Here is a 27,150-nt window from a genome sequence, read left to right as displayed (position 1 = left end):
ACACAGAGACATGTAGGAGACATCAGATACACAGACAGGGAGACATCAGATACACATGTAGGGAGACATCAGACACAGAGACATGTAGGGAGACATCAGATACACAGAGACAGACATCAGAGACACAGAGACATGTAGGGAGACATCAGAGACACAGAGACAGGGAGACATCAGATACACAGAGACATGTAGGGAGACATCAGACACAGAGACATGTAGGGAGACATCAGATACACACATAGGGAGACATCAGAGACATCATAGGAGACATCAGAGACACAGAGACATGTAGGGAGACATCAGATACACAGAGACATGTAGGGAGACATCAGACACAGAGACATGTAGGGAGACATCAGATACACAGAGACATGTAGGGAGACATCAGATACACAGTCAGACACAGAGACATGTAGGGAGACATCAGATACACAGAGACATGTAGGGAGACATCAGATACACAGAGACATGTAGGGAGACATCAGATACACAGAGACATGTAGGGAGACATCAGAGACACAGAGACATGTAGGGAGACATCAGATACACAGAGACATGTAGGAGAGACACAGAGACATAGGGAGACATCAGATACACAGAGACATGTAGGAGACATCAGATACACAGAGACATGTAGGGAGACATCAGATACACAGAGACATGTAGGGAGACATCAGATACACAGAGACAGAGACATCAGAGACATGTAGGGAGACATCAGATACACAGAGACACAGAGACATCAGATACACAGAGGAGGAGACATCAGATACACAGAGACATGTAGGGAGACATCAGATACACAGAGACATGTAGGGAGACATCAGATACACAGAGACATGTAGGGAGACATCAGATACACAGTCAGACACAGAGACATGTAGGGAGACATCAGAGACACAGAGACATGTAGGGAGACATCAGAGACACAGAGACATATAGGGAGACATCAGAGACACAGAGACATGTAGGGAGACATCAGATACACAGAGACATGTAGGAGACATCAGATACACAGAGACATCAGGGAGACATCACAGAGACATGTAGGAGACATCAGAGACACAGAGACATGTAGGGAGACATCAGATACACAGAGACATGTAGGGAGACATCAGAGACACAGAGACATGTAGGGAGACATCATACACAGAGACAGGGAGACATCAGAGACACATCAGACACAGAGTAGGGAGACATCAGAGACACAGAGACATGTAGGGAGACATCAGATACACAGTCAGACACAGAGACATATAGGGAGACATCAGAGACACAGAGACACAGAGACATCAGATACACAGAGACATATAGGGAGACATCAGATACACAGAGACATGTAGGGAGACATCATACACAGAGACATGTAGGAGACATCAGAGACACAGAGACATGTAGGAGACATCAGATACACAGTCAGCCACAGAGACATGTAGGGAGACATCAGATACACAGAGACATGTAGGGAGACATCATCAGAGACACAGAGACATGTAGGGAGACATCAGATACACAGAGACATGTAGGGAGACATCAGATACACAGAGACACAGAGACATCAGATACACAGAGACATGTAGGGAGACATCAGATACACAGAGACATCAGGGAGACATCAGAGACACACAGTCAGACACAGAGACATGTAGGAGACATCAGAGAGACATCAGACACAGAGACATGTAGGGAGACATCAGATACACAGAGACATCAGATACACAGTAGGAGAGGGAGACATCAGATACACAGAGACATGTAGGGAGACATCATGTCAGCCACAGAGACATGTAGGAGACATCAGAGACACAGAGACATGTAGGAGACATCAGATACACAGAGACATGTAGGGAGACATCAGATACACAGAGACATGTAGGGAGACATCAGATACACACAGACATGTAGGGAGACATCAGATACACAGAGACATGTAGGGAGACATCAGAGACACACACAGAGACATGTAGGGAGACATCAGAGACACAGAGACATGTAAGGAGACATCAGATACACACAGAGACATGTAGGGAGACATCAGATACACAGAGACATGTAGGGAGACATCAGATACACAGAGACATGTAGGGAGACATCAGATACACAGAGACATGTAGGGAGACATCAGAGACACAGAGACACAGAGACATCAGATACACAGAGGAGACATCAGATACACAGAGACATGTAGGGAGACATCAGATACACACAGTAGGGAGACATCAGATACACAGAGACATGTAGGGAGACATCAGATACACAGAGACATGTAGGGAGACATCAGATACACAGTCAGACACAGAGACATGTAGGGAGACATCAGATACACAGAGACATGTAGGGAGACATCAGATACACAGAGACATGTAGGGAGACATCAGTCAGACACAGAGACATGTAGGAGACATCAGATACACAGAGACATGTGGAGACATCAGATACACAGTCAGACACAGAGACATGTAGGGAGACATCAGATACACAGAGACATGTAGGAGACATCAGATACACAGAGACATGTAGGGAGACATCAGATACACAGTCAGACACAGAGACATGTAGGGAGACATCAGATACACAGAGACATGTAGGGAGACATCAGATACACAGAGACATGTAGGGAGACATCAGATACACAGAGACATGTAGGGAGACATCAGATACACAGAGACATGTAGGGAGACATCAGATACACAGTCAGACACAGAGACATGTAGGGAGACATCAGATACACAGAGACATGTAGGGAGACATCAGATACACAGAGACATGTAGGGAGACATCAGATACACAGAGACATGTAGGGAGACATCAGATACACAGAGACATGTAGGGAGACATCAGAGACACAGAGACATGTAGGGAGACATCAGATACACAGAGACATATAGGGAGACATCAGATACACAGAGACATGTAGGGAGACATCAGATACACAGTCAGACACAGAGACATGTAGGGAGACATCAGATACACAGAGACATGTAGGGAGACATCAGATACACAGAGACATGTAGGGAGACATCAGATACACAGAGACATGTAGGGAGACATCAGATACACAGAGACATGTAGGGAGACATCAGATACACAGAGACATATAGGGAGACATCAGATACACAGTCAGACACAGAGACATGTAGGAGACATCAGATACACAGAGACATGTAGGGAGACATCAGATACACAGAGACATATAGGAGACATCAGATACACAGTCAGCCACAGAGACATGTAGGGAGACATCAGATACACAGAGACATGTAGGAGACATCAGATACACAGAGACATGTAGGGAGACATCAGATACACAGTCAGACACAGAGACATGTAGGGAGACATCAGATACACAGAGACATGTAGGGAGACATCAGATACACAGAGACATGTAGGGAGACATCAGATACACAGTCAGACACAGAGACATGTAGGGAGACATCAGATACACAGAGACATGTAGGGAGACATCAGAGACACAGAGACATGTAGGGAGACATCAGATACACAGTCAGACACAGAGACATGTAGGGAGACATCAGAGACACAGAGACATATAGGGAGACATCAGAGACACAGAGACATGTAGGGAGACATCAGAGACACAGAGACATATAGGGAGACATCAGAGACACAGTCAGACACAGAGACATGTAGGGAGACATCAGAGACACAGAGACATATAGGGAGACATCAGAGACACAGAGACATATAGGGAGACATCAGAGACACAGAGACATGTAGGGAGACATCAGAGACACAGAGACATGTAGGGAGACATCAGATACACAGAGAGACATGTAGGGAGACATCAGATACACAGAGACATGTAGGGAGACATCAGAGACACAGAGACATGTAGGGAGACATCAGAGACACAGAGACATATAGGGAGACATCAGAGACACAGAGACATGTAGGGAGACATCAGATACACAGAGACATGTAGGGAGACATCAGATACACAGAGACATGTAGGGAGACATCAGAGACACAGAGACATATAGGGAGACATCAGAGACACAGAGACATATAGGGAGACATCAGAGACACAGAGACATATAGGGAGACATCAGATACACAGAGACATGTAGGGAGACATCAGAGACACAGAGACATATAGGGAGACATCAGAGACACAGTCAGACACAGAGACATGTAGGGAGACATCAGAGACACAGAGACATATAGGGAGACATCAGAGACACAGAGAGACATCAGAGACACAGAGTAGGGAGACATCAGAGACACAGAGACATGTAGGGAGACATCAGATACACAGAGACATGTAGGGAGACATCAGATACACAGAGACATGTAGGGAGACATCAGAGACACAGAGACATGTAGGGAGACATCAGAGACACAGAGACATATAGGGAGACATCAGAGACACAGAGACATGTAGGGAGACATCAGATACACAGAGACATGTAGGGAGACATCAGATACACAGAGACATGTAGGGAGACATCAGAGACACAGAGACATATAGGGAGACATCAGAGACACAGAGACATGTAGGGAGACATCAGAGACACAGAGACATATAGGGAGACATCAGAGACACAGAGACATGTAGGGAGACATCAGAGACACAGTCAGACACAGAGACATGTAGGGAGACATCAGAGACACAGAGACATATAGGGAGACATCAGAGACACAGAGACATGTAGGGAGACATCAGAGACACAGATACACAGAGACATCAGATAGACATGGAGACATCAGATACACAGAGACATGTAGGGAGACATCAGAGACACAGTCAGACACAGAGACATGTAGGGAGACATCAGATACACAGAGACATGTAGGGAGACATCAGAGACACAGAGACATGTAGGGAGACATCAGAGACACAGAGACATATAGGGAGACATCAGAGACACAGAGACAGAGACATCAGATACACAGAGACATGGGAGACATCAGATACACAGAGACATGTAGGGAGACATCAGATACACAGTCAGACACAGAGACATGTAGGGAGACATCAGATACACAGAGACATGTAGGGAGACATCAGAGACACAGAGACATGTAGGGAGACATCAGAGACACAGAGACATATAGGGAGACATCAGAGACACAGAGACATGTAGGGAGACATCAGAGACACAGAGACATATAGGGAGACATCAGAGACACAGAGACATGTAGGGAGACATCAGAGACACAGTCAGCCACAGAGACATATAGGGAGACATCAGAGACACAGTCAGCCACAGAGACATATAGGGAGACATCAGATACACAGAGACATGTAGGGAGACATCAGATACACAGAGACATGTAGGGAGACATCAGATACACAGAGACATGTAGGGAGACATCAGATACACAGAGACATATAGGGAGACATCAGAGACACAGAGACATGTAGGGAGACATCAGAGACACAGAGACATGTAGGGAGACATCAGATACACAGAGACATGTAGGGAGACATCAGATACACAGAGACATGTAGGGAGACATCAGATACACAGAGACATGTAGGGAGACATCAGATACACAGAGACATGTAGGGAGACATCAGAGACACAGAGACATGTAGGGAGACATCAGATACACAGAGACATGTAGGGAGACATCAGATACACAGAGACATGTAGGGAGACATCAGATACACAGAGACATGTAGGGAGACATCAGATACACAGTCAGACACAGAGACATGTAGGGAGACATCAGAGACACAGTCAGACACAGAGACATGTAGGGAGACATCAGAGACACAGAGACATATAGGGAGACATCAGAGACACAGAGACATGTAGGGAGACATCAGAGACACAGAGACATGTAGGGAGACATCAGATACACAGAGACATGTAGGGAGACATCAGATACACAGAGACATGTAGGGAGACATCAGAGACACAGTCAGACACAGAGACATGTAGGGAGACATCAGATACACAGAGACATGTAGGGAGACATCAGAGACACAGTCAGACACAGAGACATATAGGGAGACATCAGAGACACAGAGACATGTAGGGAGACATCAGATACACAGAGACATATAGGGAGACATCAGAGACACAGAGACATGTAGGGAGACATCAGATACACAGAGACATATAGGGAGACATCAGAGACACAGAGACATGTAGGGAGACATCAGATACACAGTCAGCCACAGAGACATGTAGGGAGACATCAGATACACAGAGACATGTAGGGAGACATCAGAGACACAGAGACATGTAGGGAGACATCAGAGACACAGAGACATGTAGGGAGACATCAGATACACAGAGACATGTAGGGAGACATCAGATACACAGAGACATATAGGGAGACATCAGAGACACAGAGACATGTAGGGAGACATCAGATACACAGTCAGACACAGAGACATGTAGGGAGACATCAGAGACACAGAGACATGTAGGGAGACATCAGAGACACAGAGACATGTAGGGAGACATCAGAGACACAGAGACATGTAGGGAGACATCAGATACACAGAGACATGTAGGGAGACATCAGATACACAGAGACATGTAGGGAGACATCAGAGACACAGAGACATGTAGGGAGACATCAGATACACAGAGACATATAGGGAGACATCAGAGACACAGAGACATGTAGGGAGACATCAGAGACACAGAGACATGTAGGGAGACATCAGAGACACAGAGACATGTAGGGAGACATCAGATACACAGAGACATGTAGGGAGACATCAGATACACAGTCAGACACAGAGACATGTAGGGAGACATCAGAGACACAGTCAGACACAGAGACATGTAGGGAGACATCAGAGACACAGAGACATGTAGGGAGACATCAGATACACAGAGACATGTAGGGAGACATCAGATACACAGTCAGCCACAGAGACATATAGGGAGACATCAGAGACACAGAGACATGTAGGGAGACATCAGATACACAGAGACATGTAGGGAGACATCAGATACACAGAGACATGTAGGGAGACATCAGATACACAGAGACATGTAGGGAGACATCAGATACACAGAGACATGTAGGGAGACATCAGATACACAGAGACATGTAGGGAGACATCAGAGACACAGTCAGACACAGAGACATCAGAGACATCAGATACACAGAGACATGTAGGAGACATCAGATACACAGAGACATGTAGGGAGACATCAGAGACACAGTAGGGAGACATCAGACACAGAGACATGTAGGGAGACATCAGATACACAGAGACATGTAGGGAGACATCAGATACACAGAGACATGTAGGGAGACATCAGATACACAGAGACATGTAGGGAGACATCAGATACACAGAGACATGTAGGAGACATCAGATACACAGAGACATGTAGGGAGACATCAGATACACAGAGACATGTAGGGAGACACATCAGAGACACAGAGACATGTAGGAGACATCAGATACACAGAGACATGTAGGAGACATCAGATACACAGAGACACAGATAGACAGTCAGACACAGAGACATGTAGGGAGACATCAGATACACAGAGACATGTAGGGAGACATCAGGGAGACATCAGATACACAGTCAGACACAGAGACATGTAGGGAGACATCAGATACACAGAGACATGTAGGGAGACATCAGATACACAGTCAGACACAGAGACATGTAGGGAGACATCAGATACACAGAGACATGTAGGGAGACATCAGATACACAGAGACATGTAGGGAGACATCAGATACACAGTCAGACACAGAGACATGTAGGGAGACATCAGATACACAGAGACATGTAGGGAGACATCAGATACACAGAGACATGTAGGAGACATCAGAGACATCAGACACAGAGACATCAGATACACAGTCAGACACAGAGACATCAGGAGACATCAGATACACAGAGACATGTAGGGAGACATCAGATACACAGAGACATGTAGGGAGACATCAGATACACAGAGACATGTAGGAGACATCAGATACACAGAGACATGTAGGGAGACATCAGAGACACAGAGACATGTAGGAGACATCAGATACACAGAGACATGTAGGGAGACATCAGATACAGTCAGACACAGAGACATGTAGGGAGACATCAGATACACAGAGACATGTAGGGAGACATCAGATACACAGAGACATGTAGGGAGACATCAGATACACAGAGACATGTAGGGAGACATCAGATACACAGAGACATGTAGGAGACATCAGATACACAGAGACATATAGGGAGACATCAGATACACAGTCAGACACAGAGACATGTAGGGAGACATCAGATACACAGAGACATGTAGGGAGACATCAGATACACAGAGACATATAGGAGACATCAGATACACAGACACAGAGACATGTAGGGAGACATCAGATACACAGAGACATGTAGGGAGACATCAGATACACAGAGACATGTAGGAGACATCAGATACACAGTCAGACACAGAGACATGTAGGGAGACATCAGATACACAGAGACATGTAGGGAGACATCAGATACACAGAGACATGTAGGGAGACATCAGATACACAGTCAGACACAGAGACATGTAGGGAGACATCAGATACACAGAGACATGTAGGGAGACATCAGATACACAGAGACATGTAGGGAGACATCAGATACACAGTCAGACACAGAGACATGTAGGGAGACATCAGATACACAGAGACATGTAGGGAGACATCAGATACACAGAGACATGTAGGGAGACATCAGATACACAGAGACATGTAGGGAGACATCAGATACACAGAGACATGTAGGGAGACATCAGATACACAGTCAGACACAGAGACATGTAGGGAGACATCAGATACACAGAGACATATAGGGAGACATCAGAGACACAGAGACATGTAGGGAGACATCAGATACACAGAGACATGTAGGGAGACATCAGATACACAGTCAGACACAGAGACATGTAGGGAGACATCAGATACACAGAGACATGTAGGGAGACATCAGATACACAGAGACATGTAGGGAGACATCAGATACACAGAGACATGTAGGGAGACATCAGATACACAGAGACATGTAGGGAGACATCAGAGACACAGAGACATGTAGGGAGACATCAGAGACACAGTCAGACACAGAGACATGTAGGGAGACATCAGAGACACAGAGACATATAGGGAGACATCAGAGACACAGAGACATGTAGGGAGACATCAGATACACAGAGACATGTAGGGAGACATCAGATACACAGAGACATGTAGGGAGACACAGATACACAGAGACAGGGAGACATCAGATACACAGAGACATGTAGGAGACATCAGATCAGTCAGACACAGAGACATGTAGGGAGACATCAGATACACAGAGACATGTAGGAGACATCAGATACACAGAGACATGTAGGGAGACATCAGATACACAGAGACATGTAGGGAGACATCAGATACACAGAGACATGTAGGGAGACATCAGATACACAGTCAGACACAGAGACATGTAGGGAGACATCAGATACACAGAGACATGTAGGGAGACAACAGATACACAGAGACATGTAGGGAGACATCAGATACACAGTCAGACACAGAGACATGTAGGGAGACATCAGAGACACAGTCAGACACAGAGACATGTAGGGAGACATCAGAGACACAGAGACATGTAGGGAGACATCAGATACACAGAGACATGTAGGGAGACATCAGAGACACAGAGACATGTAGGGAGACATCAGAGACACAGAGACATATAGGGAGACATCAGATACACAGAGACATGTAAGGAGACATCAGAGACACAGAGACATGTAGGAGACATCAGATACACAGAGACATGTAGGAGACATCAGATACACAGAGACATGTAGGAGACATCAGAGACACAGAGACATGTAGGAGACATCAGAGACATCAGACACAGAGACATGTAGGGAGACATCAGAGACACAGAGACATGTAGGGAGACATCAGATACACAGAGACATATAGGGAGACATCAGAGACACAGAGACATGTAGGGAGACATCAGAGACACAGAGACATGTAGGAGACATCAGAGACACAGTCAGCCACAGAGACATATAGGGAGACATCAGAGACACAGTCAGCCACAGAGACATGAGACAGGGAGACATCAGATACACAGAGACATGTAGGGAGACATCAGAGACACAGAGACATGTAGGAGACATCAGAGACACAGAGACATGTAGGGAGACATCAGAGACACAGAGACATGTAGGGAGACATCAGAGACACAGAGACATGTAGGAGACATCAGATACACAGAGACATGTAGGAGACATCAGATACACAGAGACATGTAGGAGACATCAGATACACAGAGACATGTAGGAGACATCAGATACACAGAGACATATAGGGAGACATCAGAGACACAGAGACATGTAGGGAGACATCAGAGACACAGAGACATGTAGGAGACATCAGACACAGAGACATGTAGGAGACATCAGATACACAGAGACATGTAGGGAGACATCAGATACACAGTCAGACACAGAGACATGTAGGAGACATCAGAGACACAGTCAGACACAGAGACATGTAGGGAGACATCAGAGACACAGAGACATGTAGGGAGACATCAGATACACAGAGACATGTAGGGAGACATCAGAGACAGTCAGCCACAGACATATAGGGAGACATCAGAGACACAGAGACATGTAGGGAGACATCAGATACACAGAGACATGTAGGAGACATCAGATACACAGAGACATGTAGGGAGACATCAGATACACAGAGACATATGTAGGAGACATCAGAGACACAGAGACATGTAGGGAGACATCAGAGACACAGAGACATGTAGGGAGACATCAGAGACACAGAGACATGTAGGGAGACATCAGATACACAGAGACATGTAGGAGACATCAGATACACAGAGACATGTAGGGAGACATCAGATACACAGAGACATGTAGGAGACATCAGATACACAGAGACATGTAGGAGACATCAGATACACAGAGACATGTAGGGAGACATCAGATACACAGAGACATGTAGGGAGACATCAGATACACAGAGACATATAGGGAGACATCAGAGACACAGTCAGCCACAGAGACATGTAGGGAGACATCAGATACACAGAGACATGTAGGGAGACATCAGATACACAGAGACATGTAGGGAGACATCAGAGACACAGTCAGCCACAGAGACATGTAGGGAGACATCAGATACACAGAGACATGTAGGGAGACATCAGAGACATGTAGGGAGACATCAGAGACACAGAGACATGTAGGGAGACATCAGATACACAGAGACATGTAGGGAGACATCAGATACACAGAGACATGTAGGGAGACATCAGATACACAGAGACATGTAGGGAGACATCAGAGACACAGAGACATGTAGGGAGACATCAGATACACAGAGACATGTAGGGAGACATCAGATACACAGAGACATGTAGGGAGACATCAGATACACAGAGACATGTAGGGAGACATCAGAGACACAGAGACATGTAGGGAGACATCAGATACACAGAGACATATAGGGAGACATCAGAGACACAGAGACATGTAGGGAGACATCAGATACACAGTCAGACACAGAGACATGTAGACATGTTACACGGCATATGGAGAAAGGGGACCGTACAGAAGGACTCGTAACATAATCAATCAAGAGGTAATGAGAATAAGGAGAAGCTGGGAGAAGAAGCAGGAGGAATACATTGCCACCTGGTAATACAAAGAGCACAATAGACCTATAGAACACAATGGAAGTACACAACAAATCATGAACAATAAAGTGTGTCTAGGCTGGGTTTCTCCTAGCCACCGTGCTTCTACACCTGCATCGCTTGCTGTTTGGGGGTTTTAGACTGGGTTCCTGTACAGCACTTTGAGATATCAGCTGATGTAAAAAGGGCTTTATGAATACATTTGATTGGTTGTTTATAGGACTCTTACCAGGGAACGTCTCATCTGCATGAGGATGTTCATGAAGCAGTCGTATCCAATCAGCCCTTCCTGGTTCAGCAGACACGCCTTCATCTTCTCCATGGTGCTGACCACGGCGGACGCCACCAAGGCCATCTCCACCCACTCCAGAAGGTACCTCAGGGACCCCCTCTGGGCAGCCAGGCCCAGCAACAGCTCCGACGCCAGCCTCCGACCCAAGACGTCCGCCCCGGAGTTTGGCATGGTCACTCCCTTCAGGAAAGCGGTGACCTGGGTCAGGCAGTCCAGACCCATCGGGGGGATCTTACTCTCGTTGGCCAAGGAGAGGGGCGGCAGGGACGAGACCACGTCCATGGCCGTGTGGATGACGTCGTTGCAGAGGTTGAGTCCTCCGGGGCCCGGCGGCGGCGGCATCATCCAGCTCTGCCGGAGCAGAGCGAACAGCAGACTGAGGCCCGTTCGGACCCCCATCTCGATCAGAGCATCGGTGCTGGACCGCGGACGCTTCGCTGACGGAGTGCAGGTCGGACGATCCGGAGTTGTTGTCGGGTGAGTGCTGCTGCTGCTTGACTTTGCCCTTGTCGTGGTACTTGTTGGACAGAGCGAAGAAGATCCTCTGAAGAACCAGCAGGCGTTTGCGGAGAGCGGAGGCGAAGGGAGAGTCGGAACACACCATCTTGGCCAACGCCATCTGGCTGCCGAGGAGTGCGTCTAGGTAGTGTTCCTGTTCATCGCTGGACAGGGACTCACGCTCAAAGTCTGGCAGCTGGGGTCCCTTCAGACACAACACCTGAGGACACAGCATTGACATTAGGCCTATGTAGTGTGTGTTGTGATGATGTGTTAGCTATGTGATGTTGTCACTGGGGGCCTCATTAAACCTTTAAGTCTGATCCCAGATCTGTTTGTGCTCAGGACCAAACAGATGTTGGTAATGACAGAGACTGACAAGGAGTTGGTATGATAGTATAAACAAACTGGCACTCGGGCTTAGCGATGACATATAGGGCTAATAATAATAATATATATATTTTTTTAAATTAATAATAATAAAACTACATTTCTGCGCAATGCAGACGATAAAGTATTGGCTGTGTCGCCATATGGCCTCTACACAGAGAAGCCGAGTTCCATTTGGTACACAGACATTAACTCAATCTCATTCTGCTCCTCCCACCTGCTGGGGAAGGACGACCACCTCTTTGTTGGTGAGCAGCTTGGAGTAGAGCACGGACACGCCCTCCCGCGTGGAGATGGACTCGCTGTCGTCCGTGATCCACGAGCCGTTCAGGTGCTCCAGCCATTTGAGCTTCACTGGAGGTATCATCAGGGCCATGATGTCACTCTGGTGCCATTAGTCCTGGGAGGACAGGGGGACAGATATTAACGAGGACAGGGGGACAGATATTAACGAGGACAGGGGGACAGATATTAACGAGGACAGGGGGACAGATATTAACGAGGACAGGGGGACAGATATTAACGAGGACAGGGGACAGATATTAACGAGGACAGGGGACAGATATTAACCTGTTGCTCCTACCCTCTACTTTTTTGAACATTTTGTTAAAAATCGCGCAACATTTCAGCGCCCTGCTACTCATGCCAGGAATATAGTACGTTCATATGGTTAGAATGTGTGTATAGGAAACCCTCGGACGTTTTTAAAACTGGTTAAATCACGACTGTGGCTATTACATAACGTGCGTTACATCGGAAAGCGCAGGAAAACCTGATCACAGAAAATGGAAATAAATATCCTTGCGCCACTTCCAGCAATTGTTAACAGTGAGCCGAATTAGATAAGACCGAGCATTCAACTCCCACAGCATCCCCATGTAGTCGAGTATCTTGTGAATTTAATCATCTTTGATTCTTGGTTGAACCGAAAGAGGGGCACCGCTTACCTCCGGTCTCCGCCCAGATCATTCCGGAAGAGCTCTCTCCTGAAATTTTTTCCAAGACGACAGCTAATGATATATACATCGCCTACGGATGATTTTTATCGCTTATTAACGTTTACTAATACCTAAAGTAGCATTACAAACGTATTTCAAGTGTTTTGTGAAAGTTTATCGTCTACTTTTGAATTTTAAAAATGACGTTACGTTGTGAAATCGCTGTTTTTTTCGTTTATCACACAGTCTACATATAACGATATCTTGGCTTTATATGGCCCGATTTAATCGAAATAAAGACCCAATAGTGTTTATGGGACATCTAGGAGTGCCAACAAAGAAGATGGTGAAAGGTAATGACTGTTTTCTATTTTATTGTGCGGTTTGTGTAACGCCGAAATGCTAATTATTTTGTTTACGTCCCCTGCTGTGCTTTTCTGTTGTAGTGTATTGGTGCATGCTATCAGATAATAGCTTCTCATGCTGTCGCCGAAAAGCATTTTAAAAATCTGACTTGTTGCCTGGATTCACAACGAGTGTAGCTTTAATTTGATACCCTGCATGTGTATTTTAATGAACTTTTGAGTTTTAACTAATACTATTAGCATTTAGCGTAGCGCATTTGCATTTCCAGAGCTCTAGTTGGGACGCAAGCGTCCCAGGTAGAGGTAAGAGGTTAACGAGGACAAGGGGACAGATATTAACGAGGACAGGGGGACAGATATTAACGAGGACAGGGGGACAGATATTAACGAGGACAGGGGGACAGATATTAACCATTAAGAAAGGAAAACAATCATAGGAACAACAATAAGCTATGACATAACCAGACAGACAGAGGAGAGACATTAACATCAACCAGACAGAGGAGACATATTAACATCAACCAGACAGAGGAGAGACATATTAACATCAACCAGACAGAGGAGACATATTAACATCAACCAGACAGAGGAGACATATTAACATCAACCAGACAGAGGAGAGACATTAACATCAACCAGACAGAGGAGAGACATATTAACATCAACCAGACAGACAGAGGAGAGACATATTAACATCAACCAGACAGAGGAGAGACATATTAACATCAACCAGACAGACAGAGGAGAGACATATTAACATCAACCAGACAGACAGAGGAGAGACATATTAACATCAACCAGACAGACAGAGGAGAGACATATTAACATCAACCAGACAGACAGAGGAGAGACATATTAACATCAACCAGACAGACAGAGGAGAGACATTAACATCAACCAGACAGAGGAGAGACATATTAACATCAACCAGACAGTCAGAGGAGAGACATATTAACATCAACCAGACAGAGGAGAGACATATTAACATCAACCAGACAGAGGAGAGACATTAACATCAACCAGACAGAGGAGAGACATTAACATCAACCAGACAGAGGAGACATATTAACATCAACCAGACAGAGGAGAGACATTAACATCAACCAGACAGAGGAGACATATTAACATCAACCAGACAGAGGAGAGACATATTAACATCAACCAGACAGAGGAGAGACATATTAACATCAACCAGACAGACAGAGGAGAGACATATTAACATCAACCAGACAGACAGAGGAGAGACATATTAACATCAACCAGACAGAGGAGAGACATATTAACATCAACCAGACAGACGGAGGAGAGATATATTAACATCAACCAGACAGAGGAGAGACATATTAACATCAACCAGACAGACAGAGGAGAGACATTAACATCAACCAGACAGAAAGAGGAGAGACATATTAACATCAACCAGACAGACAGAGGAGAGACATTAACATCAACCAGACAGACAGAGGAGAGACATTAACATCAACCAGACAGACGGAGGAGAGATATATTAACATCAACCAGACAGAGGAGAGACATATTAACATCAACCAGACAGACAGAGGAGAGACATATTAACATCAACCAGACAGAGGAGACATATTAACATCAACCAGACAGAGGAGAGACATATTAACATCAACCAGACAGAGGAGACATATTAACATCAACCAGACAGACAGAGGAGAGACATTAACATCAACCAGACAGACAGAGGAGAGACATATTAACATCAACCAGACAGACAGAGGAGAGACATTAACATCAACCAGACAGACAGAGGAGAGACATATTAACATCAACCAGACAGACAGAGGAGAGACATATTAACATCAACCAGACAGAAAGAGGAGAGACATTAACATCAACCAGACAGACAGAGACATATTAACATCAACCAGACAGAGGAGACATTAACATCAACCAGACAGAGGGGAGACATATTAACATCAACCAGACAGACAGAGGAGAGACATTAACATCAACCAGACAGAAAGAGGAGAGACATATTAACATCAACCAGACAGACAGAGGAGAGACATTAACATCAACCAGACAGACAGAGGAGAGACATTAACATCAACCAGATAGAGGAGATATTAACATCAACCAGACAGAGAGAGACATATTAACATCAACCAGACAGACAGAGGAGAGACATATTAACATCAACCAGACAGAGGAGACATTAACATCAACCAGACAGAGGAGAGACATATTAACATCAACCAGACAGAGGAGACATATTAACATCAACCAGACAGACAGAGGAGAGACATATTAACATCAACCAGACAGACAGAGGAGAGACATATTAACATCAACCAGACAGACAGAGGAGAGACATTAACATCAACCAGACAGACAGAGATGGAGAGACATATTAACATCAACAGACAGACAGAGAAGATATTAACATCAACCAGACAGAAAGAGGAGAGACATTAACATCAACCAGACAGACAGAGACATATTAACATCAACCAGACAGAGGAGACATTAACATCAACCAGACAGAGGAGACATATTAACATCAACCAGACAGAGGAGACATATTAACATCAACCAGACAGACAGAGGAGAGACATATTAACATCAACCAGACAGACAGAGGAGGACTTTGTTAACATCAACCAGACAGAGAGGAGAGATATTAACATCAACCAGACAGAGACATATTAACATCAACCAGACAGAGAGACATTAACATCAACCAGATGGGGCTTTAACATTACAGACAGAGGAGACATATTAACATCAGGACAGACAGAGGAGAGACATATTAACATCAACCAGACAGACAGAGGAGAAGATATTAACATCAACCAGACAGTCAGATGGGGACATTAACATCAACCAGACAGAGGAGAGACATTAACATCAACCAGACAGAGGAGAGACATATTAACATCAACCAGACAGAAAGAGATGGGACTTTATTAACATCAACCAGACAGACAGAGGAGAGACATTAACATCAACCAGACAGAGGGAGACATTAACATCAACCAGACAGAGGAGAGACATATTAACATCAAGCAGACAGAGGAGAAGATATTAACATCAACCAGACAGACATTAACATCAACCAGAGATGGGGAGACATTAACATCAACCAGACAGAGAGAGAGATATTAACCATCAACCAGACAGGAGATGAGGACATTAACATCAACCAGACAGAGGAGAGACATTAACATCAACCAGACAGAGGAGAGACATATTAACATGTTACAGACTGAGGAGAAGATATTAACATCAACCAGACAGAGGAGAGAGATATTAACATGAGAGGAGAGACATTTAACATCAACCAGACAGAGGAGATGGACATTTAACATCAACCAGACAGAGAAGACATTAACATCAACCAGGAGATGGGGATATATTTACCAGACAGACAGAGAAGATATTAACATCAACCAGACAGGACACATCAACCAGAGAGGGGCATTAACATTACAGCTGACAGATAGAAGATATTAGACCGTCAGGAGAAGGGGCTTTGTTACAGCTGATAGAAGATATTAGACCATCAGGACAGGAGATGGGGCTTTGTTACAGCTGATAGAAGATATTAGACCGTCAGGACAGGAGATGGGGCTTTGTTACAGCTGATAGTAGATATCAGACCGTCAGGACAGGAGATGGGGCTTTGTTACAGCTGATAGATAGAAGATATTAGACCGTCAGGACAGGAGATGGGGCTTTGTTACAGCTGATAGAAGATATTAGACCGTCAGGACAGGAGATGGGGCTTTGTTACAGCTGATAGAAGATATTAGACCATCAGGACAGGAGATGGGGGTTTGTTACAGCTGATAGAAGATATTAGACCATCAGGACAGGAGATGGGGCTTTGTACAGACCGTCAGGACAGGAGATGGGGCTTTGTATTAGACCGTCAGGACAGGAGATGGGGCTTTGTTACCGCTGATAGAAGATATTAGACCATCAGGACAGGAGATGGGGCTTTGTATTAGACCGTCAGGACAGGAGATGGGGCTTTGTTACCGCTGATAGAAGATATTAGACCGTCAGGACAGGAGATGGGGCTTTGTTACAGCTGATAGAAGATATTACACCATCAGGACAGGAGATGGGGCTTTGTTACAGCTGATAGAAGATATTAGACCGTCAGGACAGGAGATGGGGCTTTGTTACAGCTGACAGATAGAAGATATTAGACCGTCAGGACAGGAGATGGGGCTTTGTTACAGCTGATAGAAGATATTAGACCGTCAGGACAGGAGATGGGGCTTTGTTACAGCTGACAGATAGAAGATATTAGACCGTCAGGACAGGAGATGGGGCTTTGTTACAGCTGATAGAAGATATTAGACTGTCAGGACAGGAGATGGGGCTTTGTTACAGCTGATAGAAGATATTAGACTGTCAGGACAGGAGATGGGGCTTTGTTACAGCTGATAGAAGATATTAGACCGTCAGGACAGGAGATGGGGCTTTGTTACAGCCTGTCAGGACAGGAGATGGGGCTTTGTTACCATCTGATAGAAGATATTGACTGTCAGGACAGGAGATGGGGCTTTGTTACAGCTGACAGAAGATATTAGAGGGGGAGATATTAACCATTGAGACAGGGGTGGGAAACAATCATTGAGACCATTTGATATGGTGGCTGTGAGAAGAAGAAGGACCACAACAGAAAATAACAAGCATGTAGTCAGTCTGGTGCCAATAGTCCAGTAAGGACAAGATGGATGACTACCATCGAGGACGAGGCGACACTGTTTGGTTGCCCTGAGAGGAACAATTCTATTCACAACAGAAAATAACAAGCATGTAGTCAGTCTGGTGCCAATAGTCCAGTAAGGACAAGATGGATGACTACCATCGAGGACGAGACGACACTGTTTGGTTGCCCTGAGAGGAACAATTCTATTCACAACAGGAAATAACAAGCATGTAGTCAGTCTGGTGCCAATAGTCCAGTAAGGACAAGATGGATGACTACCATCGAGGACGAGGCGACACTGTTTGGTTGCCCTGAGAGGAACAATTCTATTCACAACAGGAAATGAAACAACCTTTTTACTGTGATCACATCCGTGCAGGACAATGTGATCACAGCAAACTGTTGATCACACTGACCACATTCTGCTTCTGGAACTACGCTATAGACCTAACATGTAACATGTCCTCGGAACTCCAACAGGTCTGTCCTCGGAACTCAGACACGTCCTCGGAACTCAGACACGTCCTCGGAACTCAGACACGTCCTCACAACACCGACACGTCTCACAACTCCGACACGTCCTCACAACTCCGACACGTCCTCACAACTCCGACACGTCCTCACAACTCCGACACGTCCTCACAACTCCGACATGTCCTCAGAACTCCAACTAGACCCATTGATATGATGTATGACTTGTAAAACAGTTAGCTAGCCTAACACTGCGCTCCAATTACTACAGATGGCAATCCCCAATACTCCTCGGGGGAAGATTTATCAACATGCTGTCGGCCTAATCCATGGAGCCAATGTAATGACCTAATTTTGCTGGAAGTAACCGTGTCATCGCATATTCCCCAACGACCTAGGTGTAAACGTTTCAGATCATTCCAATTACACAGGATAACAGTAGTAAACATAGACAATACATGTGCTTCTGCCACAGATACTCGCAGTTCTGGCAGGATAGGCTTATTTACACCAGCGGACCAATCAGCCAGTACACATCAGCACAGCAGTCATAGCCTGCATGAACTATCGCGGGGAAGCAACACACGTTGGGGAAGCAACACGCGTTGGGGAAGCAACACGCGTCGGGGAAGCAACACGCGTCGGGGAAGCAACACGCGTCGGGGAAGCAACACACGTCGGGGAAGCAACACACGTCGGGGAAGCAACACGCGTCGGGAAGCAACACGCGTCGGGGAAGCAACACACGTCGGGGAAGCAACACACGTCGGGGAAGCAACACACACGTCGGGGAAGCAACACGCGTCGGGGAAGCAACACGCGTCGGGGAAGCAACACACGTCGGGGAAGCAACACACGTCGGGAAGCAACACACGTTGTGGAAGCAACACGCCGGGAAGCAACACACACGGGGAAGCAAACACACGTCGGGGAAGCAACACACGTCGGGAAGCAACACACACGTCGGGGAAGCAACACACGCCGGGAAGCAACACACGTTGTGGAAGCAACACACGTTGGGGAAGCAACACACACGTTGGGAAGCAACACACGTCGGGAAGCAACACACGTCGGGGAAGCAACACACACGTCGGGGAAGCAACACACGTCGGGGAAGCAACACACGTCGTGGAAGCAACACACACGTCGGGGAAGCAACACACGTTGTGGAAGCAACACACGTTGGGGAAGCAACACACACGTCGGGGAAGCAACACACGTCGGGGAAGCAACACACACGTCGGGGAAGCAACACACGTCGGGGAAGCAACACACGTTGGGGAAGCAACACACACGTTGGGAAGCAACACACGTTGTGCAACACACACGTTGGGGAAGCAACACACACGGGGAAGCAACACGCGTCGGGGAAGCAACACACGTCGGGGAAGCAACACGCGTCGGGGAAGCAACACACGTCGGGGAAGCAACACGCGTCGGGGAAGCAACACGCGTCGGGGAAGCAACACACGTTGGGGAAGCAACACACATCAGGGAAGCAACGTGGAGAGAAACATGCGGAAGGCCTAGACAACAAAATGAGGCTGTAATATTTCAACAGCACTTACTATTGGATTATGAACCTGTTTTATCTGGAGGGGGGAAATAGGTCACCTGATACCGAGTGTAGAAGAAGAAATGTTTTCTCCTTCCCTTCAGGCTTGTCTATTACGTCTCGGTATTCCCTTACACCCCCCCCCCCCCCTTCACTCATACCAGCAGGCCTAGTTGTTAGCTACCTTTCATCATTATACACTATGCAATACAAATAACTAACTGTTAGTAGTACCATAGGTTAAACACACATTCGACAACCATGAAATCTTGCAACAACAGCTGTAAACATTGATTTCACTGTCCACAGCTATGGTGATGCTTACTGCCTAACGGTCTGGAAGTGGCCATGGCACTACACAGTGACAATGCATTTCCTACGTGCATTTCATAGAAGGATTGATCTCTCTATCTCTTGTTGCACAATCCTTTTAGTATGACGGGCGGCAGGTAGCCTAGTGGTTAAGAACGTTTGGGCCAGTAACCCAAAGGTAGCTGGTTCAAAACCATAAGCTGACTAGTTGAACAATCTGTCAATGTTCCCCTGAGCAAGACACTTAACCCTAATTGCTCCTGTAAATCACTCTGGATAAGTTCATCTGCTAAATTACTCAAATTTTATATATATATATATATTTTTTTATGTACAGCTTTCACCATGCTATATTGGGCTCAAGAAGAAGGGCACCTGCATTATCGACAATCTCAATAGCAGGCGTGCTATGTCTGCCTGCTGCATTACTGAACATACAAGATCGACATAAAGTGAATTGCTTTGACAGCTGTCGCTCATATTATAAATCGTACTGTGTAATCAGTAGGTGCCCAGTGACAGCCTCGGGTGAGTAAGGCCAGCAATGTGGAATACTGTAAATGGTCATAGTAGGCAATACAGTGTTGATATACTGTAGACTCAGCTAGCTACTTCAGCTAACTACTAAATACTTGCCTATGATAGATAAACAGTAAGGTAGGCAAATCAGCTGGCTAGCTAGCGTCACTAATTGCACAAACTAGCTAGCTAGTAGCTAACGTTAGCGGGCTAACTAACACATTCCACATCTCTAACCTACCTAGCTTTAACAGACTATGCACAAAAACAACATAAATGCTATTTGTTATTGGTAAACTAGCTTGACTAATATACACCAGACACGGAATATGTTAGACTGACATGACACAGCTGGATAGTAAGGTACGCTAACAGACTAGCTACTGTAGCTACCATCGCATGGAACTAGCTACAATTCAACTAGTCTACTAGGCCTGTGTTGTTAGCTACATAGGCCATAATCAAAATAATTCACTCACTAGCATGCTGGCTAAGTTTATTACAGCGTTGTTACACACTAACAGTTAGCTAACTACAGTTATGTTGTAAACTGGTGCTGAAGCACAACATAAAGCTAATGCTAGCAGGCTACCTATGCTAACCATCAGAATCTACTGTGCTGTTAGCTAGCTAGATAGCTGAAAGCAACTCATACAGATGTAGGTACATGGGAAACACAGGCTACGGCTAGCTAATTGGCCATCACAGATACAGATAAGCAAGACCGGCACTGTTTTTTGCAATAGTCAAATGAATTGTAGGAAAAGTATTGACATTGCATTCAAGCTATACACATAGAAAGGCCAAGCTAGCTAGCCTAGCTGGGTACTGTAGCTTACCATCAACTGTCAAAGGGGCCTCTTCACTGTGGCACGTCAATACACTTCATTGCAATAACAAAGGTTTCTGCAACTGCAGAACGTATAGGTTGTGTATCCCCGTAAGTGTATTTGTGGGTTTTTGATAAGGTGTCGTTAGTTACAACAACAAAAAAAGACTGCCAGTCAGAAGTTCCTTTCTTCCCACCTCGTTTCTGGCTGCAACTTCCACTGCAATGGATCCAGATGAGGTTCACTCCCAACCCTCTGCTCAGCCTCAGACCTGGGCTGCAGTGACGCGTCTGTCTGTCGTGTGTGTTGAACTCCTACAGTCAGTCATAGGCTTAGTTTCTGACTGACCGCAGGCATGAAAACAAAGGAACATTTCAATATGGAACGGTCAATTCAAATGGTTACAGAAATTATTTTAGTCTATAATGTTAAAAAAAAAAAAAAAGTTAATTTTTTTAAGGAGTGGGGAAGTACCAGTCCTTTCGTAATTTTTTTGCAGATGTATTGAAGAGATAGTAAAATGTTGGAAGTCTAAGATAGGGGAGGGGGAGTCAAAGGGCAGGGGGTCGGATTCGAACCCATGCCCACTCTTGTTGTGCAAGAATTTCAATATTGAATGATCAATTCCAGTGGTTATATAAATGATTTTTGCAACGTCATCATAGTTAATTATTCTGCAAATGCCTTTGGGCCTAAATTTGACACAGGGCTAGTGGTTCCAGTTCATGCATGTTTGCCCCTACGCACAATACAGTAACACCATCACAATGATGATTGGAGCATGTAATAGCAGTCAGAACAGAAAAAAACAGAATAACTCTTTTAATGGCCACTTATATTATACAGTTATTACATTATTATAGTTATTACATTGTATAGTCATTACACCTTATTATATTACATTATAGTAATTATTATATTATATAGTTATTAGATGATATAGTTATTACATTATTATAGTTATTACATTGTATAGTCATTACACCTTATTATATTACATTATAGTAATTATATTATATAGTTATTACATGATATAGTTATTACATTATTATAGTTATTACATTGTATAGTCATTACACCTTATTATATTACATTATAGTAATTATTATATTATATAGTTATTACATGATATAGTTATTACATTACTATATTTATTACATTTATAGTCATTACACTTTATAGAGTTATTACATTAGTTATTACATTATAGTAATTATTATATTATATAGTTATTACATGATATAGTTATTACATTACTATATTTATTACATTATAGAGTTATTACATTATAGAGTTATTACTTTATAGAGTTATTACATTCTATGGTTATTACATTATTACATTTATTACATTATTATATTTATTACATTATTATAGTTATTAAATTATTATATTTATCGCATTATATAGTTATTACATTATATAGTTATTACATTATATAGTTATTACATTATATAGTTATTACATTATATAGTTATCACATTATAGAGGTATTACATTATATAGTTATTACATTATTGGCTATTACATTCCATGGTTATTACATTATATAGTTATTACATTATTATAGTTATTAAATTATTATATTTATTACATTATAGAGTTATTACATTATATAGTTATTACATTATATAGTTATTACATTATATAGTTATTGCATTATAGTTATTACATTATTATAGTTATTAAATTATATATTTATTACATGATATAGTTATTACATTATTAGTGATTATTATATAGTTATTACATTATTATAGTTATTAAATTATTATATTTTTATTATATACAGAGTTATTACAGTTATAGTTTTTACATTATTATAGTTATTACAGTTATTACACTTGTAGTTATTTAGTTATTACATTATTTATTTATTAGTTATTAAATTATTATATTTATTACATTATTAGTTATTACATGATTATTGGTTATTACATTTATGTTATTACATTATAGATGTATTACATTATTCTAGGTATTACATTATTATATTTTTACATTATTCTAGTTATTACAGAGACATATTACATGCTTTTGGATTATTAAAAGAGTGAGAGATTATTAAATGATTAATTTTTATGGCCACTGGCCCTTATATCTCTGAATCCTCAACTAATATTAAATAGAGTGGAGGCTAGTGTTAATTATGGCCAAGCAGCCAGAGGAAGCAGTGTTGTGGTTATCTGGGCTGAGCAGAGACAGTACAGAGGGGCCCTAGGTCATATCTCTACTGGAGAGCTGCTCTGGAGCTCAGACTCTGGCTGCTACTTACAGAGAGAGAGAGAAATTATTATCATAAGGCATCAAAGCCAAAGGAATGCATAATAGTGTAGAAACCTACCAAAGAAATCATTTGACAACATTATTAAGCTATGGTATATGTTGTTGCATCTCTTTCATACTATGAGACCACTTACTAGAGTTAATACATTATTATGTTGTTGTTATCTCTTTCATACTATGAGATTAGAACTTGAGGCCTCAACACACTATGGTATGTTGTTGTTGCATCTTTTCATACTATGAGACCATTATTATAGTTTTTGAACTGAGGCCTCAACACAGCTTATATGTTGTTTTGCATCTCTTTCATACTATGAGACCACTTGTACGGTATGTACAGTTATCTGTGAACTTGAGGCCTTACAGCTATGGTATTTGTTGTTACATTAGGTTCCATAATCAGAGGCACACTGAGGACATAACCAACCAACTGTACTTCAGTCATTCAGCATCCTGAGGAGAAACCAACTGTAACAACTGTCAGTATTCAGCATCCTGAGGAGAAGGTGTAATTGTCAGTTATTCAGCATCCTGATTACATGTAACAACTGTCAGTTATTCAGCATTACTGTAATAACTGTCAGTCATTCAGCATCCTGTAGAGAAACCAACTGTCAGTATTTCCTGTAGAGAAACCAACTGTCAGTCATTCAGCATCCTGTAGAGAAATTAACACTGTCAGTTATTCAGCATCCTTTTTCAGTTATTCAGCATCCTGAGGAGAAACCAACTGTAACAACTGTCAGTTATTCCGCATCCTGAGGAGAAACCAACTGTAACAACTGTCAGTTATTCAGCATCCTGAGGAGAAACCAACTGTAACAACTGTCAGTCATTCAGCATCCTGAGGAGAAACCAACTGTAACAACTGTCAGTCATTCAGCATCCTGAGGAAAAACCAACTGTAACAACTGTCAGTCATTCAGCATCCTAGAGAAACCAACTCAACTAATAGAAACCAACTTAACATCAGTTGTTCAGCATCCTGAGGAGGCTGTAACAGTGTCAGTTATTCAGTATCCTATGGAGAAACCAACTGTCAGTTATTCAGCATCCTGAGGAGAAACCAACTGTAACAACTGTGTTATTCAGCATCCTGAGGAGAAATGAACTGTAAGCTGTCAGTTATTCAGTTATTCAGCATCCTGAGGAGAAACCAACTGTAATAACTGTCAGTCATTCAGCATCCTGTAGAGAAACCAACTGTCAGTCATTCAGCATCCTGTAGAGAAACCTAACAACTGTCAGTTATTCAGCATCCTGAGGAGAAACCAACTGTAACAACTGTCAGTTATTCAGCATCCTGAGGAGGCAACTGTCAGTCATTCAGCCGAGGAGAAACCAACTGTAACAACTGTCAGTCATTCAGCATCCTGAGAGAAACCAACTGTAAAATCAGTTATTCAGCATCCTGAGGAGAAACCAACTGTAACAACTGTCAGTTATTCAGCCTCAGGACAAAGCAACGGTCATTCATCATTGAGGAGTTGTAACAATCAGTCATTCAGCATACTGAGGAGAAACCACTGTAACAACTGTCAGATTCAGCATCCTGAGGGAAACCAACTGTAACAGCTGTCAGTTATTCAGCATCCTGAGGAGAAACCAGCTATGAGGAGTATGTTCAGCATCCTGAGGAGAAACCAACTGTAACATCAGTTATTCATATCCTATGAGACCACTGTCAGTTATTCAGCATCATGAGGAGAAACTCAACTGTAACAGCTCAGTCATTCAGTATCCTATGGAGAAACCAACTGTCAGTTATTCAGCATCCTGAGGAGAAACCAACTGTAACAGCTGTCAGTTATTCATACTATGGAGACCACAACTGTCAGTCATTCAGCATCCTGTAGAGAAACCAACTGTAACAACTGTCAGTTATTCAGCATCCTGAGGAGAAACCAATGTTGTTGTTATTCAGCATCCTATGGAGAAATCAACTGTCACTCATTCAGTATCCTGTGGAGAAACCAACTGTAACAGCTGAGTTATTCAGCATCCAGAGGAGAAACCAACTGTCAGTTATTCAGCATCCTGAGGAGAAACCAACTGTCAGTTATTCAGCATCCTGTAGAGAAACCAACTGTAACAACTGTCAGTTATTCAGCATCCTGAGGAGAAACCAACTGTAACAACTGGTCAGTCATTCAGCATCCCGAGGAGTTGTGTAACAACCAACTGTCAGTCATTCAGCATCCTGAGGAGAAACCAACTGTAACAACTGTCAGTCATTCAGCATCCTGAGGAGAAAAACAACTGTCAGTCATTCAGCATCCTGAGAGACATAACAATTCAGCAACTGGAGAAACAACTGTCAGTCATTCAGCATCCTGAGGAG

The 27,150-nt window shown here is 43.7% G+C and overlaps 1 protein-coding gene across 1 annotated transcript in view; it reads right to left on the bottom strand.

Moving 5' to 3' along the window:
• Positions 1-22,762, bottom strand: part of LOC115128038 (probable E3 ubiquitin-protein ligase HERC1) — an 89,063-nt gene extending 66,301 nt beyond the window's left edge. The window contains 4 exon segments of the mRNA XM_065016943.1: positions 11,890-12,384; positions 12,386-12,670; positions 13,058-13,240; positions 22,533-22,762. Of these exon segments, the coding sequence (XP_064873015.1) occupies positions 11,890-12,384; positions 12,386-12,670; positions 13,058-13,216 (939 nt within the window). The 5' untranslated portion in view covers positions 13,217-13,240; positions 22,533-22,762.
• Positions 22,763-27,150: the final 4,388 nt, after the last annotated feature.

The sequence above is a fragment of the Oncorhynchus nerka genome, unplaced genomic scaffold, assembly GCF_034236695.1.
Source record: "Oncorhynchus nerka isolate Pitt River unplaced genomic scaffold, Oner_Uvic_2.0 unplaced_scaffold_727, whole genome shotgun sequence".
NCBI classification, from domain to species: Eukaryota; Metazoa; Chordata; class Actinopteri; order Salmoniformes; family Salmonidae; genus Oncorhynchus; species Oncorhynchus nerka.
This window is presented reverse-complemented; position numbering and strand designations above follow the sequence as displayed.